At 39.6% G+C, this 18,352-nt stretch overlaps 1 protein-coding gene across 1 annotated transcript; it reads right to left on the minus strand.

Annotated features, from left to right (window-relative positions):
* Positions 1 to 253: 253 nt before the first annotated feature.
* On the minus strand, positions 254 to 15,317 carry PARD6B (par-6 family cell polarity regulator beta; the record flags this gene model as incomplete). The annotated part of the gene is made up of 3 exons (XM_082007272.1): positions 254 to 1,083; positions 10,182 to 10,404; positions 15,252 to 15,317. The coding sequence occupies 3 exons, from the start codon at positions 15,315 to 15,317 to the stop codon at positions 254 to 256; spliced, it is 1,119 nt and encodes a 372-aa protein (XP_081863398.1).
* Positions 15,318 to 18,352: the final 3,035 nt, after the last annotated feature.

The raw sequence follows: 18,352 nt of genomic DNA on the forward strand, positions 1-18,352 counted from the left end.
AGCTATCCTTCATTTTCAAATTAAATTTTTCTCATCCAACTTCAGTCATTTATCTTCCACCTTCGTGAAGTATTTACATTGAAGCACAGAATTAACTAAGTTAGACAACTTACATAATTTTGAACTTCTTGTATTTACTTTTTCCCTCCTTTAACTGTAGTGCTTGGTAGATGGGGAGGTATAAAATGTATTACATATTAAGCCAAATTAAAATATGTATCACATCCTTAATACAAAGTACACCAAGGTAATTTCATAGTGTTATTATAGTTCCATCTTCTTCTAATGACTTATGATCTGGATCTTGTACTTCATATTCCATGCTAATGCTGCCTACTGAATGATTCAAGTTCATCTCACTGGAAGGAAGGAATCCATTTTGTGTTGGCTCATGAATGAGTTCAATTTCTGTCAACGATTCTAGGCTTTCACTGGTAGGCGCAGCTTTTGGAATCTGCTGTGGCTCACCACTATCTTCAATAATAATGTCCTCTTCATCACTCTCCTCTTCTCCTTGCAAGAAATTTGCTAAAATATTTGGCGTGCTACTTGGAAGGCTAGATTCAGTAGACTGACCGGAGCTGCCAGAAGTCCGACTGTTCCTCACAACATTATTTCTCTGGTTTGCTGGCCTTACCGTAATGATCAGGTTACGGCTGTTTGCAATCATCATGTCTGTAACCTGATCAAGGCTTTTTCCTGAAACCTCTATTCCATTCACCTCCAGTACTTCATCATTAACAGCCAGCAAGCCTGTGCTTTGAGCCAGACCTCCAGGGACAAGCCTAGATATGAAAATCCCCGGAACTTTCTCTAATCCATGTGGCGTTACTCTGACACTAGAGCCATCTCGTATATAAAATCCAAGGGGTTTGTCAGTTCCGTATTTGTAAAGTCGTACCCTACGATGGGTTTCTGGAAGAATATCTACATCTATAATAGAAGACACTGGTCTGAAGTCTTGTGGCATGCTAATGACAATGTGTGGTTTCTTCTTGTGATTATCCGGACGTAACACATTTGATAAGACATTTTTCTTCCTTGTCATAGTATCCGTACCAAAGGCACTGTAGTCTGCATCTTCTGTAAGACATAGCACACCGATGATTAGATCATTTTATATGTGGTCCATATCGCATTGCTATTGTGTTTTAGGTTAGTAGAATGAATTTGCTAATCTAGAAGGTTTCTGGCTTGCTACAGTAGAAACATTTCTCTCTACACATGAAACAAGAGCTTTAACATTATGAGATTCAAAGTTTGTAATACTCTTGGTTTCCTACTATCAGAAGGAAAGACAGTAGACAAAAAAAATACTAAAGCAGTAGAGACACAAAGAACTATATTCTAGCTGCTTGAGAAAAAGGTTAGAATGGGAAGAGTGAGTACATTCCTAGAAACATTTTAATTTTATCCAGAGTAATTCCACTTGTTAGTTTTCTCTCCTCAGGTTTCAGATCATTGGAAAAGGAAGAATGTAAAAGGGAAAGCAGCCAGTGTGCCTATTATTGCCTAGGTCCTGGAAGCTAGCCAAGTGACCTGGATTCAAACTCCAGAAAGCTTATTCCATTCTGCACTCTCTTCCCTGCCCCCATGCGATGTAGGTAAAATGGCTGTGGAGCAGAAAAAAAACGGACCTTGCACACAAATACTTCAAGCAAAACTGTTCATATAAGCAATGCTGTAACTGCCACAATCTGATACATAAGTATGCAAAAGGCTTAGAATTTAAGAAAGAACACATATGCAAATCATACAAATACTTCTAATGGAAGAGAAAAATATGTTCTGCAGAAGCAATTCTGATGTCCAAAATGCCTATTTACCGAAGGCAGCTTCCATTTTTCTTTTTAATATGCTGTAAATCTCCAAAAACAATGAACCAAAACACATTCAGATCTGAGTTTCCTTGGATTTACACTTGTATTTTTACAATGTTACATAGGTTATTTTTTTTCTGCTGTGGATAAAAAAAATAATCAAGCAGAACTGGTTTGCACTAACGCTGAGACTGAGAAGTTAGGATTTCTTTGGATTATCACATTAAGATGCCATCAGTACAGCCAAGAAAGTAAAAGAATTGCTATACATTTCAATTCATGAACTGAAATAACTATGGAAATGCTATCCCAGTGTGAAATTTCAGGAGAGCTGTCAACTGCTGATGAAAAAAGTACACATTGTTGGTAAATCAGAAATTTTTTTTCCTAGGCTAAGATGAAGATATACAGACATGTACCAGTTATATTTGGACTTCCGATGCTTTAAGTAAAATACAACAGAGAAAGTAGTTCTGAAGCAATAGTCTAACATTATTCTAACATGTAATACAAGCTCCTTCCTTTTTGCTGAAAAAAAGAAGAGGTTTGGGGTTTTTTTAAGAGTAAAATGATTGGTCTACTAAGGTAGCCTTGGACTTAGTATTCTAAAAGATAAATGACAACAGGAAAAGAAACAAGTTTAAATTAGCCCTCCGAAAGAACCAAATTGCAAACTCATACCTTGTGTGCACACAATAGTAATAAACCAGTTCATCAATATGGTTTAAAAAACATGTCTTGATGATGGCCTCATTTATATTTCTTAATTATTTTGTTGTTTAAAAAAAATAAATCACACCTTAAGGGAAGCAAAGCTGTTTGCTAAAGACAGAACATCTTTTGTATTAAAGTTTACAGATGAAGTTGTTAAAATTTGACACAAAAAGGAGTTATTTCTGAAGACAGCTGAGTCTACGTGGCCATACTATACTCTGGAGTCACTTTTGTGACAATCTCAGTTACTTTGGGAGGACATAGATTCCTCTCTAGAATATTACATCCACCCCGCATAGTTAATTTTTACTTCTCCTGTTTCTCAGATTTGGCCATCTCTTCATCCACACTGGTGTTTCTGCAAGAGTTACTAAATGAACAAAGGCAGCACTAACACAAATTATTCCACGTTACTTAAGTGCAGACACCCCACAGCGCTCTCACTTCATGTGAGAAAGTCCATACTGACAGCACCCTAGGGCCTTCTCTCTCACACTTCACCTACTGAGACAGCCTCTGCAAAAATCTGCTTCCCTGTCGTCTTACGATCAGCAGCTAAAAATGAAGCTGAATTAAGGGGTGGGCTAGCAGGAACAGTACGAAGTTTAACAAATACCCCAGGTGCAGGACTTTGCAGTTGTAAGATAACCAAAGAGCCCAGTACAGGCTGTGATCTGTGTGGCTGGGGAGCAGCCTTGCTGAGAGGGACCTGGTGGATAAGCTGAACGTGAGTCAGCAGTGTGCTGCTGCAGCAAAGGCAAACTGGATCCTTGGGCTGCATCCACAGGGGCATTACTAGCAGAGACAGAGACGTGATCAACCCACTCCTCAGCACTTGTCAGGCTGCACCCGAGTACTGCATCCAGTTCTGCTCCTCACAATTCAAGGACAACGCAGACAGACTGCAGAGGGTCCAAAGCAAAGCACGAAGATGATCAAAGGCCTGCAGAACCTGCCCTACGAAGAAAGGCTGAAGGAGTTAGGTCTTTTCTCCCTGGAGAAGAAAAGGCTCAGGGGGACCTCAGCACAGTATTCCAGTATTTAAAGGGTGTCTGCCAAGTGGATGAAGACACATGGAAAAGACAGGGGGGCAATGGGTGCAAGTTGTACTGGGATTGGTTTCATCTCAATATAAGAAAGTCTTCTGGGGTTTTTTTGGTTGGTTGTTTTTTTTTTGGGGGGGGGGGTGGTGTTGTTTTTTTTGTTGTTGTTGGGGGGGTGGGGTGGGTGAGTGTGTTTGGTTTTACAGTGAGAACAATCAATCATTAAACCAACCATCCACAAGGATGCAGTGGAGTCCCCATCACTATAGGTTTTCAAGATGCAACTGGACCGGGTGCTAGATAATCTCACTGAGGCTCCCTTTCCCATAGAAGGTTGGGCCAGATGATCTTTCAAGGCCCCTTCCAACCTGGGCTGTTTTAGGAGTCTATGAACCGTACAAGGAAGAGTAGGAAGTCAGAAGCAAACAGAAGAATCTACACTAGCTATGCCTGACAACATTAGATGACTGTAAATACAGGAAATTTTTAGTTTATTTGGGAGTCTCAAAAGTTCTCTCAGAAAAGCATGGAATTACTATCATTCTTCAGCATACAAGGTTAAGGAGAAAAAAAATCAATTTAAGGTTACTTAAAATAACATTACATCTCAACATCAAGCAAGAAGGCTTTAGAATAGCCTAAAATCTGTTCTTCAAATGCCTAAGTGCTGTCAGTTGTATTGAAGAGTGGTTTGACTAAAAAACAATTCAACCTCACAAACTAAAGCATAACAGGTAGACTATGTCTGAAGTGTAAGACACCTCCAAAAATGCAAACTTAACAATTTTCTCTGTAAAATGCATTTTGGGATATCTGACTGAAGATCAGCCACTAAAAATCCTGTACTCCATTGCTGAAAATTAACATGCTGATTTTTCAGACAACATGGAGCAATTTTTTTAGTGTTTGCTTAAAATTTATGATCAAAGAAAAAAGTGTGAGAAGTTTTGCCCTTATCTCTACTGACAACCCATCCAACCAGTTTCAAGTTAGTCGTTTGGTTGTTACATTGAGAGGATTTTTGCAATTCAGTGAGTTGCAATAGTGTCTCTCTTTTATTTGGAATCACAATTGCTCACAAAACAACCTGGAAAGGGTAATTGTGAAATAAGGTATTAGAAGGGTCTTGCTTTAAATATCTTCCACTGTTAGATACAAAAGTAACCCAATGACAGCAAGGAAGTGATAGTATAGGTGAAAATTTTAGACAAGTAGACAATTGTGACTTGAATATTAGAATTAAGAATGACAATGAGTGCAAAGATTATTTTTTTTAGGTCATGGATTTCCCCCTCCCCCCCAGCAGCTGGTATGCATCTCAGTGGTCTTGAAAGCTATATAAAAACTTTTTTGTGCAGTGCATGTCCAAGCAGTGTAGATCTCTGGTACTTTAGAACTCTGGTTTTAAGGCTGCACAATCAATGTTAAACTCAACAAGACTAGAGAAAAATATTCCAAAGACCACAAAGACATTGCATGGACAAAAAGTTCATTTTGGCTCATTTCAAAAGCTTCACTTTTTGGTTCATAGTGGTGACACATATTTCTAGGCATTTAACGCCACATTGGTCCAGAAGAGCTCTGTTCATTGGGAAGTTCTCCAGAGAGCCAATGAATAAGTTGGCTCTCTGAAGAGTAAGTAAGAACTAATCAACTGATTAGTTCCATATTGTTCAGACCTTAAGCCATATTACGCTGCCCTTTTTTTTTTTTAGAGTAAGCTCATGTAAATAGGAAAATCGCACATGCAGTTTATTTGTGCTAGAGCACAAATTGCTGATGAAAACTCTAGTATTAGGTACTAACATATTGGTATCAGTGAAGAACTCTGTGTATACTGCTTTTACTACAAGAGTTCATTTAGAAACAGTACAAAGGAACAAAGCGTATCGAAACACTGTCAGTATTGATTTTTTTACAAGTGCTCTTCCACATGCATTGCAATATTAAAAGGTATTCAGTTTTGGGGTTTTTCTCCTTAAATTCAAACTGCAGACATTCAGATTCTTGCCAAAGAATCAGAGGACCCTACACATTCTGTCATATCAAATGTATATCATATTTGACATTCACAGCTTGCCACAGTGGGCTGTAAAGCTTCTTCACCTTCATAGCAGGCCACATACCTGGATGCCTCTCCTGCCCTTCAAGCCTTCTGTTGCCTACATGGAAAAGTTCGGCATATACTCGATATACAAACATATACACATTTATTACAACCAAGAAGTAGATTTACCGTGTGCTGCGAATGGTCACAGTAAGTTTGTGGTCTTTACCTAACAGTTAGATCTAGAACTATTCCCATGGCCTTTTACAACTTCCTTCCCTGACATGAACAGAGAGTTCACAAAAATCATCACCCAACCTGCCTTCCCACAACTACCAGCTGATCAGGCTTAAAACTTTTGTCCAAATCAAATTTTTCACAGTTAATAGAGAAACATGAAGATCAGTTGCAAAAGGACTGGCTTTGAAAGAAATATTAAGTAAATGTATCTGTATGTGAACTAACAGGTTCGAAAGCTCTTTCTAACCAAAAACCAAGATCAGAAAAACATTTCTTGGAAGAGATACGAACTTTAAAAGTCTCTTTCAGAAGACAAATATACAATCAGAAATCTTAACACTGAGCTGGTGCTTTTGCTTTTAGAAACTTAAGTTACATGACACATTGAAGCAAAAGCATCCCAAAATTGCAAGCCATGTGTCAAAACATTTAAGAAACTAAAGCACCAGAGGGTAGTTGGTTTGCATTGTACCTAGTCTTAGTAGTCTAACAATTCAAAACTAGCATAAACCTTAAGATATACCGTTAAAGTTAGATAATTTGTGGGAAAAAGAAATAGTGAAAAGTTGATGAAAACTCATCTCTCCAATCTCAAACAAGCAGCATGACTCTGTTTAACCTCTCTTCCACTGCTAAACAAATTTTCTAAAGCAATATTCTTGAGTACAAAGGCATCTTTGTTCTGGCACCTAGCTAATCAGTTTAAAGCTGCAGCAGAAAATATTTTGGCATAAAGCCAAAGGACAAGGTGTTAACTACAGATAGTGTTAAGGAGAACATCCACATAGTGGAAGAGAGTTTTTTCCCCCCAGCAGTTTCAAGCTCAAGGTGGCACCAATCTGTATACACTTATTAAATTAAAAACAAAAAGCCCGCAAATGCCAAAATTTGGTTTCAATTTAACATTGTTCAAGACATATTTAAAATGTTTTCCTGATCTATTTGCAAAGCAATGTAGAGTTACCCCTCAAGAACTAAATTTTCAAAACCACCAAATCATCAATACATTTGAATATAATGCAACTTAACATTTTTAAAATAAGTCCCAACAAATCTTGTCTCTTTAGTCACAAGCTGTAACAAAACATGATTTTAAGAAACTAACCTATGTTTTTAGGAACATGACTCAGAATAGCTAGGATATTCCATACAGAGCTGTTTGAAAAGCCAACTCCTCTTACTTTTCACCAAAATAAAGCTTCTCAGTAAAAAAGTCTATCTCAAGAGGCACAAATGAATTACCCAGATAACCCACTTTTTACGATATACAGCCACGTACATGCAGAACTTGCAGGAGTTGTATATTGTAATTTAATATCCTGCAAGTGAGTTTTAAGGACATTATAATGAAATGTATCTTTTTGTTCAGTTATTATCTCTATTATTCTTGTATTCAAAATGCAAAGTCCTCCACGTCAAACCACCCTTCAGAGCCTGTGCAGACTATGTCTCATGTCCGCTTTGGTCCCCTCCCACCAATCTTATCTTCAGTAAGATTATTCTCACAGACAGAGCGACTCCCATACATCTGGATTTAATCACGATATATCAGTTTAACCTTTAAATTCCAGATGTCAACAGTACCTGTTAATCTGTTAAACTGCAGAATGAAATGCCAATAAGCAACTGTTTTCCACAGACTGATAGCCATTCTGGACTCGTTAATATCAACCTCCAGTTTAGATTTAGCAGTGGAACAGTTTGAAATATTTTAAAGGAATTTAGTTAAATTCAAACAGAAGAGTCTAAGGGGAATAATGGGATTTGATTTAATTTCATTACAGGATCTCTAGGTTTCTTACCACATTAACCAATATGCATAAATGCTTAGGACACACAACTTTCTAGCTTTCATAAATTAGGAGTCAAAAATTGAACAGAACAGGAAAAGAATGCTTACTCCGGCATATCAAAATTTCTGAAATTTTGAAGTCATATTATCACGATTGTCACTTATGAGTTACAATGCAAAAGTATCTTGCTGCTCTCATTTCAAGCCTTTAAGGTGTTCCTTGCACATAATACATTAAGAAGTTAACACTATCTACCTTAGATTTTATTGTAGTCTGCTCATACCTTATGTTGGCTTTCCACAAATTGCATGTAGCTTCTAAATAAGTAAGAAATAAGAGTAAATTTAATAATAATTACTATTAATTTTTTATTATTATAGGTAATAATAAAATTCCGTATCTTTTAAGATAGCAAAAAAAATTGCTCTTCCCCACAGCAGCTTTTTGCCAAAGACCTTAAATTCCCAACTATTATTGCTGGAAATATAAAAAAAGGCAAAGTTCTATTAGAAAACCCACAGAAATTTTTCAGATTATTTAAGAGAATGTATGAAAGCCACAAGAAGCCTTGCAGGTGGAAAAGTAACTTGTGTCACATACAAGTTACAGCTCCAAAACAGCACAGACCAAAGCTCCCCCATCAATAGCAAGTATTTGTTCAGACATTTGATTTTCAATTTCAGAGGTACAGCCAAGAAAGATCTGTGCAATGAGATTAACCACACCTAAACAAATTATGTTGCACAAATTATGACACATCTCTAGCTCCTGCAATTCAGCTTTAGTTACAGGCAAATCATTACAAATAAAATACAGAATAAAATTATTTCCTTATTTTCTATCAAACAAACCTCTGTTCTATATGGCAAAGATGCTAATGGACTCAGTCTCAATTTAATCAAACAGAAGTGATCAAAGTAATCACAACTAATTCAGAACAAAGTACAGTGCTGGAAGTGCTGAACTCAGATGCCAGCCTGGGTTCTTTATTCCCTAAAACTCTACTGCCAGAATACTTGTCTCAAAGGGAAGGTGATGACAACTAATACTTTCTACATAGCTTTTCCTGCTAATCAATCCTTGGCATGAAAAACTTAAGTGGGTTCATCTTATTTCTAGTACTGTGCATTGTATCAATTCAATTATCAATTCCTTGCTCTAGAGTAATTAGAAATAACCCATCATGCTTTATTTAAAGATACAATGAAGGTGTAAGGTGTTACAGCTGTAACACTAGTAACAATCTAAAAACATATGGTGTTAAAATATAAACTCAATAATCCCAGTGTGACAAAGTGGCTTATCTGTTCTCGTCATATGGCCACTGATGGAGATTAAAGAGAATCATAGACCTTTTCTAACTCTAGGTTCTATTAAAGCAAATAGTTCATTCCTTTGGCAATTCAGGACTGGAAACACAGGCCTTACTAGACTACACTATTCTTAGTACAAACAAAGCAAACACACACATTTTGCCAGCAACACAGCAGCTGGCAAGCAGCCACACTGGTTTTGAATATAGTTTTTGTGTCAGGCTGTTGTGGAACTTGTTCATTTTTTGGAGTGGGAAAGCTGATAAAAGCTTCCAATGCCCAAGTATTTTCTAAGGGAAAATAAGCCTGTCTTAGCAACAGCCAGAAACAGGGCGCGTCTTTATAAAATGCCTAAGCAACAAGCAGTCTGCTATTCAAAGATCATTGACCAACTTATTGTGATAGGATTTGCACATGCATATATTCATATATATACACACACAATACATGCACACTCACACCTGTATTCAAGTAAACAGAAAACCAACAAGTGCAGAAATCAGGTTTTCTTGACTTCTCTAGATTAAAACAAATTTCAAATCACATCACTAGATTTCTCTCCTCCCCTTCAGTTCTATATACTGAATATGTTCTTGACAAGAACAAATACAACTTCAAATTTTATAAAAAGAACTCTGTACCTAGAAGACATGCTATTTTTAAAGGCAAACCAACAAATTAAGCAGCACTCACATTTAAGGTCTAGTTGTCATTTGTGAAAGCTTCAGAATGTTTTAGGAAAATGTGATGAGTAGCCTATCACAAAGTTTGTCTTTAATTTATACTGACATTCAATACTTCCTGTAATAAGACTTTTAAGATTCCTTTCTATCCTGTAACGGCCTCTCTCCTTGTCTGATCAAAATCAGAAGTTTAAGTGAAAGGCATCCAACATACAGAGCAGAAAACCCTAGAGATTTAAAGTTTATTTTCATTTGCTTAGATAAAATCAGAAAGAAGCATTTGTTAGAGATTTATCTTCAGTTTATCTAACTGAACTAAATACAACCAAAAAAGCACAAAGTACAAATAGGTTGCCCGAGGAAGCTCTTGCAAGAGAGATGAGTTGTGAATACCTTTCATGATCCATAATTATTATGAAATTCAACATGATGAAATAGGACGGAAGGGGTTTTTTTTCTTCCATACGTCACTGTTTACTGCAACACAGTATAATGAAGAGATGATTCACAGATGTCAAGTGCACTTACCTTTTCTCTGAATGAAAATCCTGAGTAGAGGATTGGCTGTGGAAACTGCTTTATGATAATTGTCATCGTTATTGATAGGCAGCAGGTCTCCATGAATGTCCGTATATCCCACTAGAACATCAACATTTGGTATCTTGTGCACATGCTGCAATAATCCATAGAACTCCTCAAACTTTCCAGGTTTGGATCTCTCCAGAGAAAATCGTCGAAATTCAGCTCCAAACTACAACAAAATATATCTTACATGATTAATATGTAAATCTAACATCCTCAAGCAACAGAACTATTTGAATGTTAAACCAGAAATGTTACGGAATTAAAAGTGCACTAAAACCTACAACCATAATTTTGAAGTGGCATAAAAAGGTCAGTTACTGGGTTTTTTCCTCCAAAGTTAAAAGTATTTTTAGCCTTGATAAAACATGTACTTTTGAATATGTAAAAGTTGTTTTCATTGTTACGTTTAGGTCAAAGCAGTCACTAATATGGGAGCTTAACATTAAGGTGACAAACTAGTGCAAGAATAATTGCAGATTTTTACATGCTTATGAAACATCATGCACTCGGTAAGGGACAGAATTCATACCCAGCACTGATTTGGTGGCTCAAAAACAAGATTATGATTAACCTCCTATGGTATGTGACTACCTGGAACTTTTTCAAAGAAACTTCAGTGCACTTTAGAACGGTATGTATAGATTGTTATACAGCTATGGTTAACCTGTGCAAGATGGAGTAGTTTTCAGGTTCCCAGTTGTTCGGACAAGAAATTAAAAAGCCACTTTGACCTGAAAACTACGAAGAATGGCCGCTGCTTTTCAGTACAAACTATGTGCAGTAAAGCCTTAGTGAGCTGACCTCAAGTCAATTCTGCTCTTAAGCAAAGAGAGGTACAAAGGAGGCAACCAGCCACTACTCCGTAAGAGCATTCCGAAGATTTGTCTGCATGATCAAGACTCAAATCTTGATTGCATAGCCTTTTAAAATGTGGTTGTATCAGGGTATAAAACAGAGAAGGTACAGAAGATATGCAAAACAGTCCCATTTAATCCCTGGGACTGTACTTTCAGGGGCAGTTTTTTCATTTAGTCAGTATGATCACACAACAAAAAACCCAGCTCCCTAGTCCAGTCGAGCTTCAGTCTCCTATATCACCTACATTACAAACAATTACTAAAAAAAAAAAAAAAAAATCAATGCTAGTAACGATTCCGTGGTGGTAGGCTAAGATTAAACTGGGTGTAAATAAAAGGGTAAGCATTTGATGTAGACTAGACAAATTTAATTTTAGTAAGCATAACTGGTAAAATTACAGTGTTCTGCCCAACACTGGCAGGACCCAAAGCAAACAGAATATTGGATAAAAATTACTGCAAACCCTCTGTATCGGGCACACACAACACACCAAAGATGTCAAAAGGAATTAAGAGATAACATCAGCCAGGTTGCTAAAAGCAGACCAGCTTGTATATGAATTTCAAGGATAATAAACTAATCACTAAAAAGATAGAAAACAAACAAAAAGTCAGTTGGTGGCATTTTTTGTGAATTCTACTGCTGACTTACAGTGAACATAAAAACTTTAAATATTTTTAGTAAGTTTAGTTTCGAGCAGAACAGAAAAGCACATGGAACAAAATACTCACTGACTGAAAGTTTGAGCCTCACAGTATCACATGCTTGGACACACAGTAGGTGTGAAGGTGCACATTACCAAGCCTTTACACCATCCTTTACCTCACCCTTGATTGTAACCTTTTGGACAGTAACAGCTTTAGAGTTCTCTCATACAAACAAAGGAATGAAAATAAAGAGACAAGGAGCTCATTGTTAGCACATTAGCACCATGCTAACTCAAACACAGCACGGCAAAACAAGCTACACCTTCCAGCATCCCACCTTCCTCCAAGTTTCAAATAAAGGAATTATCTGGGAACATTCCTCTTCTAGAAATACTCCAATTATAGTAACATTAACTAACAATAAGGCAGAAGGAATGATTCATACGTGCTTACAAGAGAAGCAAAGAAAAGCCTGCAGAAGGAACTCCCACCACGTCAGAAGCAGATCATGACATCAGTGAAAGACATTATCCTGTGCCTCTTAAATCTTTCTTCAGCTATGCAAAGTATGAATGCCACAGGAACTGTCCATGCGTTGCATCAGTTTCAATTGTTTGGCTTCGAAGTTTAAGCCTAATTCGGTAATAAAAGTTTAAAAAGCCAACAACCTCACCCTCAATCTGAAGTAAAAGTTAAATCCTACTGCAGCAGGCATACAAAGGGCCAGACTTTCAAACACGTGATTTTTATTTTTTCCACATGATCTTATACAGAGTTGGTGTAAACACGGAGACTAAGAATCTGGCTATTATTTCCTAACATGGTTTGCCCCATACTGAATGCTATTACAAAGCAGATAAAAGAGACAAAAATAAAGTTGTGCAATTTCATAGTTTATTTTAACCCCCTGAAATGTTTTCATTTTATATCAAACGTTGCATGCCATTCGATTAAATAGGCTCCACTTACAAGTTTAGAGGAGATGAGAGATTGGAAGAGACTAGAAAGAGAAGTATTCTTGCCACCTGAGCTCCTCACAGATGGCATGCTGTTACACTGCTAACTCAGCTGGGAGAACACAGCACAAGCTATGTCAGCATACTAGGAAGTTACTAGAGATACTTGCTTAAGACAGATACCTTTAAGTCCTCTGTAACACAGCATACTGCTGCTACACTGTAAGTCTCCAGCAATGACAGAACTTGAAGTACAGCAACCGTATCCGTCTTACCGGTATATTAGAATGACTTTTTTCAGAATGAAATCCAAGTCATGAGAGAGAAGGGAAAAGCCTGAATGTTATATCTAGATAACGGGAAGTTTATTTTGGGACTTTGATACCATCACGAGGAACTCTATTTTGGGATATAAAACTTGATTTTCTATCACAAGAGAAAGCGCTAGTTGGATATAATATACTATGGGGACTCCTCAGGGCAAGTTCAGACCAGTTACGTAAATTGAATAAACTAGACTAACAAAAGGATTTTGCTCATATAACTGCAACTACAGATGGGCTGTGCTGGCACAGCTTTGTCAGTTGGGGCATGATTATTGATTCGAGTATCTAAATAAAGAGCTGTACATCACTGATAAACCTTCAAAGCCTAGACCACTCCACAGTAATGGTCCCCTCCACCTCCCACACAAGCCTTTCTTCTTTCTCATTAGAATTGCTCATTTTCATAAAGGGAAGATGATTCCTATGCTGTATTAAATCAAGGTGCTGTTAAATAATGCATTAGCAACAAGTAGTTCTAGGAATGCCTTGAAACCTCCTTCATAATATGCACTTAAGAGACAGTTCCTATTCATTAGGACTTCTACACTTCTCTGTACAAACACCAAAGAACAAGTCACACAGGTGATTCCTATGTATGTTAAATCAAGGAAAACACACAAAGGGGGAACAGTAAGCCTAGAGTTTTGGGCTGAGATAACAAGTATTTTGTTTATAAACACATTGTACTGATTGTTTTCAATCGTACAAGAGCATAAATGAAAAGACTTTACCAACCACAGCAAGAGCTACGCTTAACTAGTATTGGAAAGTATGGTTACCAGGTATTCCTGTGCTTTCTAGTTTTGTCCACATGAAAGCTAAGTTAACACTTTAAAGAAATCATCATCATTCAAACTGTAGGGACCAATCATACATTTTCTCGAATTTTCACCACTATGTTATGTTATCCTTAAAAAAAAAGCACAAAACACCACAAGTCCTGACTGCTTCATCTATACTGCTGCTGTAACACTTGATTAGCAGGAAAAGAAGGTACAGAATGCAGACAACAGGCTGCAGACCAGTTTAAAAAAAAGCCCCCAAGAGATCTATTTTTCTACCACTGGAAGAAAACACATCCATGTAGGTGCGCTTGCAATTCGTCTGGACAATGAAAAAGGGGTTTTAACTCATTACACATATTTAACCAATAGGTTGATACTCCACCTAATACTGCACATCCACTTTCACGACTGTTAACTGCAGAATGACGTATCAACAACATATTACAAATATAAACCACAGCAAAAATCTAATTTCTTTCAGAACATCAACGTTTTGTCAGCAAGACTTTCCCTAACCAGCACATGAAAAATTAACAATAGGAAGAACAGATGCAGATACACCCATGAGAGAATTTACAGAGTTGTGCAAAGCTTTGACCACAAGAAGCTGTTGGTATAAGATGTAACGTACAGATACACACTCATAAAATACTTGCCAGTGTAAAATCCTCAGAAAGCCTCTAAAACAAGGCAAGCTCTACTTTAAAGCAAGTTAGCTAGGGCTTACCTCTACCAAGTAGTGCAAGCTATAAGAATATGCTCTACCCCAGAAAAAATAAGAAACACAGAAGCACATAGTCATTAAGTTAAATAAAAAAAAGGAGTACAGAAACATTCACAAAGTTAAACAAATTTACTCTTTGCCTAATTCAGATGAAGAACAGGTTTTAAGAGTTTGTGAATTATGAGTCTAAACATCTCTTTTGTCCCAGATATCCCAAACTTTCCCCAAACATCTACTTCTCTGTATGCTTTTCAGTCTATGCAGAAACTAAGGGGCCAACTCCACTAACCTGTTGTTGTAAAACACTTCCAAAATAGTTATTCCCCCCCCGCAGACAGCGCACCCAGTAAGCGGTACCACCACCTAACTCCCGCTGCCTCAGCCTCGTAGCAGCTGAGCCGCCCGAGGAAACCAGCAGGAGCTGGCTGCAGCAGGCACAGCCAGGTGGGGAAGGGGGTCCGCCCCCCGCCGCCTCCCTAAGCCCGACGGCCTGAGGGGCGCTCATGTCACACCGGGGCCGCGCATCGGCGGCCGCCGGCCTCGGTGCCACCTCGGGCAGGTGAGTCAGCAGCTCCCCCTGCCCCCTGTCCCCTCACCGCCCTTCTCCACAGCCACCCGACGGCCAGACGCCCCCACAGAGCAGGGCCAGGCCGGGCCGGCTCCCGCCCTCCCCGGCGCCGCCACCCGCGGCCCTCAGGCGCGGTGGCCGGCACCCACCTTACTCTTCACTTCCATGGTGCCCAGGCCCCGGCTGCCCGCAGCCCCGCGGTGAGGCCGGTTCATGCCGCCGGAGGGTCGGTGTCTTGTCTTCTCTCCTCTCTCTCCCCCGGCTGCTCCCAAGCGCGCTGCGGGAAGGGGAGAGGGGCAGAAAAGGAGGGCGAGCGGCGCGACCCGAAGCCAACTGCCCCCGGCAACCACGACCGCTCCGCCGGCTCCTGCCGCCGCGACGCCTCCGCCCTCAGACAAGGGGAGGGGGGCGGGGCCACGGCGGCTCCTGGCACCTGCCGCGCCGCCGAGCCAGCGGCCAGCCGCGGGGACGGGGCGGGGCAACCGCGCGGCGCCACCACAGCGCCTGCGCCGCAGGGAGGGGCGCCGGCCGGCGGAGGGCGGGGCCGCGCACCTGCCGCCGGCGAGCATGCGCAGTCGCCGGCTGGCGAACGGGGCTGCGCACCTGCGCCTGGCTCGGCGGGGTTCCAAGATGGAGGCGGCCACTCAGCGTGGGTGGGGAGGAGGGGTTGTTGTGTGATAAGGAAGCCTTTCCTTCCCCCTTCTCGTCTAGTGAGCAGGTGTGGGATGTGCCTCAGCAACCTTTGCCCTGGAGTAGCCGGGTCTGGTGTGTACACATAGGGCTGGGGTGGCTGAAGTGCGGTTCCCCGCCTTCTCCTCAGGCACCTCAGCGCGTCGCCCCCTGCGCTGGGGCCGGCCCGGCTCTGGGCTGCGCCTCTCGCCGCGGGGAGCCGTTAGCCCGCACCTCCGCGTCCTCCGACAGCGCTGGGGCGGTGGGCCCGGCAGCCCGCCAGGCCCTGACGCTTCGCAGCCTCTGTGCTAGCAGCCCCTAGGGCCAGGCAGCCCTGCAGGCGAGTGGCTTCAAGACACCCCAGAGATGTTGGAATCCTGCGAATTTAGCACAGAAAGCGCACTGGTGTTGGGAGTACGTGTTGACACATTACATAAAATAAGTCCTTATCGGGCTGAAATTTTGATCTTCCTCTCAGGGTGCATCTGTATGCATAAAGGTGTTGGTGGAGTTTGTTTTCATTTTAACCACGAATAATACTGCAGGGTCTGGTAATGTGTCAGAGTGGTTGTCTTAGGTAAACTTGTTTATTGGTTTAGTTCTGGGATAAATCAATTATTTTCATATAAAGGTTTGCTTAGCTACCTTGAGAGACAAACCTCCTTAGTGGAGAGACCATAAACACTTTACAATCTGAAGGAAAATTACTTTTCACTTACATAATTTTGCATGTATTGGAAAGAAGAAAGCATGTAGGTTAATCTAGATACATCAACAAACCTTTGAAATACAGGTCTCCCCCTAATCTATCAACCTGATAGAAGAGAACTCGATGTGAGGCATCCTTGTTAATAATTGTTATGCAGGCGGCTATGAAGGGAGTTCAAACAACTTGCAGTTGAGGCAAGGTGTGAGTGTCTAGTCGGTTCTCAAGTCTCAGTTGGTAATCAGTAATTAAAAAAAAAACAAACAGTGCTGAATCACTTTTAAGTTGGTGCCTTTTTTTGTGCAGTTGATCTTACTCCCGTCATGCCAAAGGCAAAGAAATTGCAGCTATCACTCAAGCCAAGGCAAGTTGTAATTAGTACAGAGGATATTGTTAATTGTTAAGTATAGTTTGCTGTCAGACAGTGTCTAGGCTAATTCAAGTCTTCCCATCCTTTATCTAGTATGTTTTGGTTTTACACTGCAAAAGGATATATAGAGAATTCAGTCTGTAAATTTAGATAAAATCTGTGATCCTGGTGTAAACAGAAGGTAGATGACAGCTATGTGAGCAAGACTTGGATAAAACCTCTTATTTTGTCCCTTTGTAATTACAAAATTGAAAAGAGTTTGGGCTACTTTCCATTTCTGTCTCCTACAGCATGTTTTGCTTAATGAGCTATAGGAGAGCACAGAGTGCAAGTGACAGAAGAGAACAGTGCCTTCTCCAGGTTTTTAAAGATATTGGTTTGCCTTTTTTCTTTTGGAGAGAGGGAGGAAGAACCTCCTGAAGACAATTTGTGCTTGAAGCCATCGTGCAGCTAATTTTATTGCTATAGATTTATGGAGTATCGTCTAAGATAATTTTTTTTCCTATTGTGCATTCCTAGCATGGTTGGAGTGCCATGCAGTGGGTGTGGTAGCATGCTTAAGGAGTCAGGGCAAATTCATTTCAAGTCACTGGAACCAACCTAATAAAAAGTATTAATCACTGGCTTGCTTTCATCACAAGGAGCTGATGTATGAGGAAAGAATGTGATAAACAATTTGATTTCAGATAAAGGTAGGTAGAGAGGCAGGCTTTTTGTGCCAGTTGTAACACAAGTTTATAGAGCTATTTTAGTCACAAGTTTTGTAAAACCTGTGATTCAGACTTGATCGAGCTATTCATGGCACGTTCAGTTTCAACTTCTGTGAAGTTGAAATACAGGTTGGGTTTCCTAATCTCTGGAGAGATGGGGATGTTTTTTGGGAGGCCTTTTTTTCCCTTTGTTTGTATTGGTGTAGAAATTCGATCACTAAGTCCACCATGGATTATAGCGAGATTCTACTGTAATGCTTCTTTCCCATCTTGAGACTTCCTGTTTTTTAAGTGAAATGGTATTCCATACAGCCCTCCTGGGACTTGAAAGAATACTTCCAAGAATAAAGCATGGAAAATGTCAGCCACTGTATGTTGACTGTTATTGATGACCCATCTAAATTTTTATTGTATAGTTTAGGGCTTACACTGTTTTTATATTTAACATAGAATATTCTTTATTTATACTGTCAATGCTAGCTCACAAGAGTGATTGATAGATTCAGTAGATTGTATTCTGACTTGTATTGCAGTCGATGAGAGGTTGGTTTGTTTTTTTTCTGGAAAGAGAAAAATAAGAGGGGAAAAAAGAAGCTTTATTTTAAAAATTATAATAAGGTTATACCACAGATTCTCCTGCTTTCTTTAAAAAAAAAAAAATCTATACTTACAGGCTTTCATTTTCATGCAATGAATGATACATTCTGCAATTTTGATACATTAATCTTGTATACCAGTTATATTTCCCTACAGAAAGGGGAGTTTTCAAGAGCAGTGTCTACACTTGGATAACTG

The sequence above is a fragment of the Phaethon aethereus genome, assembly GCF_964289735.1.
Source record: "Phaethon aethereus genome assembly, chromosome: 16".
NCBI classification, from domain to species: Eukaryota; Metazoa; Chordata; class Aves; order Phaethontiformes; family Phaethontidae; genus Phaethon; species Phaethon aethereus.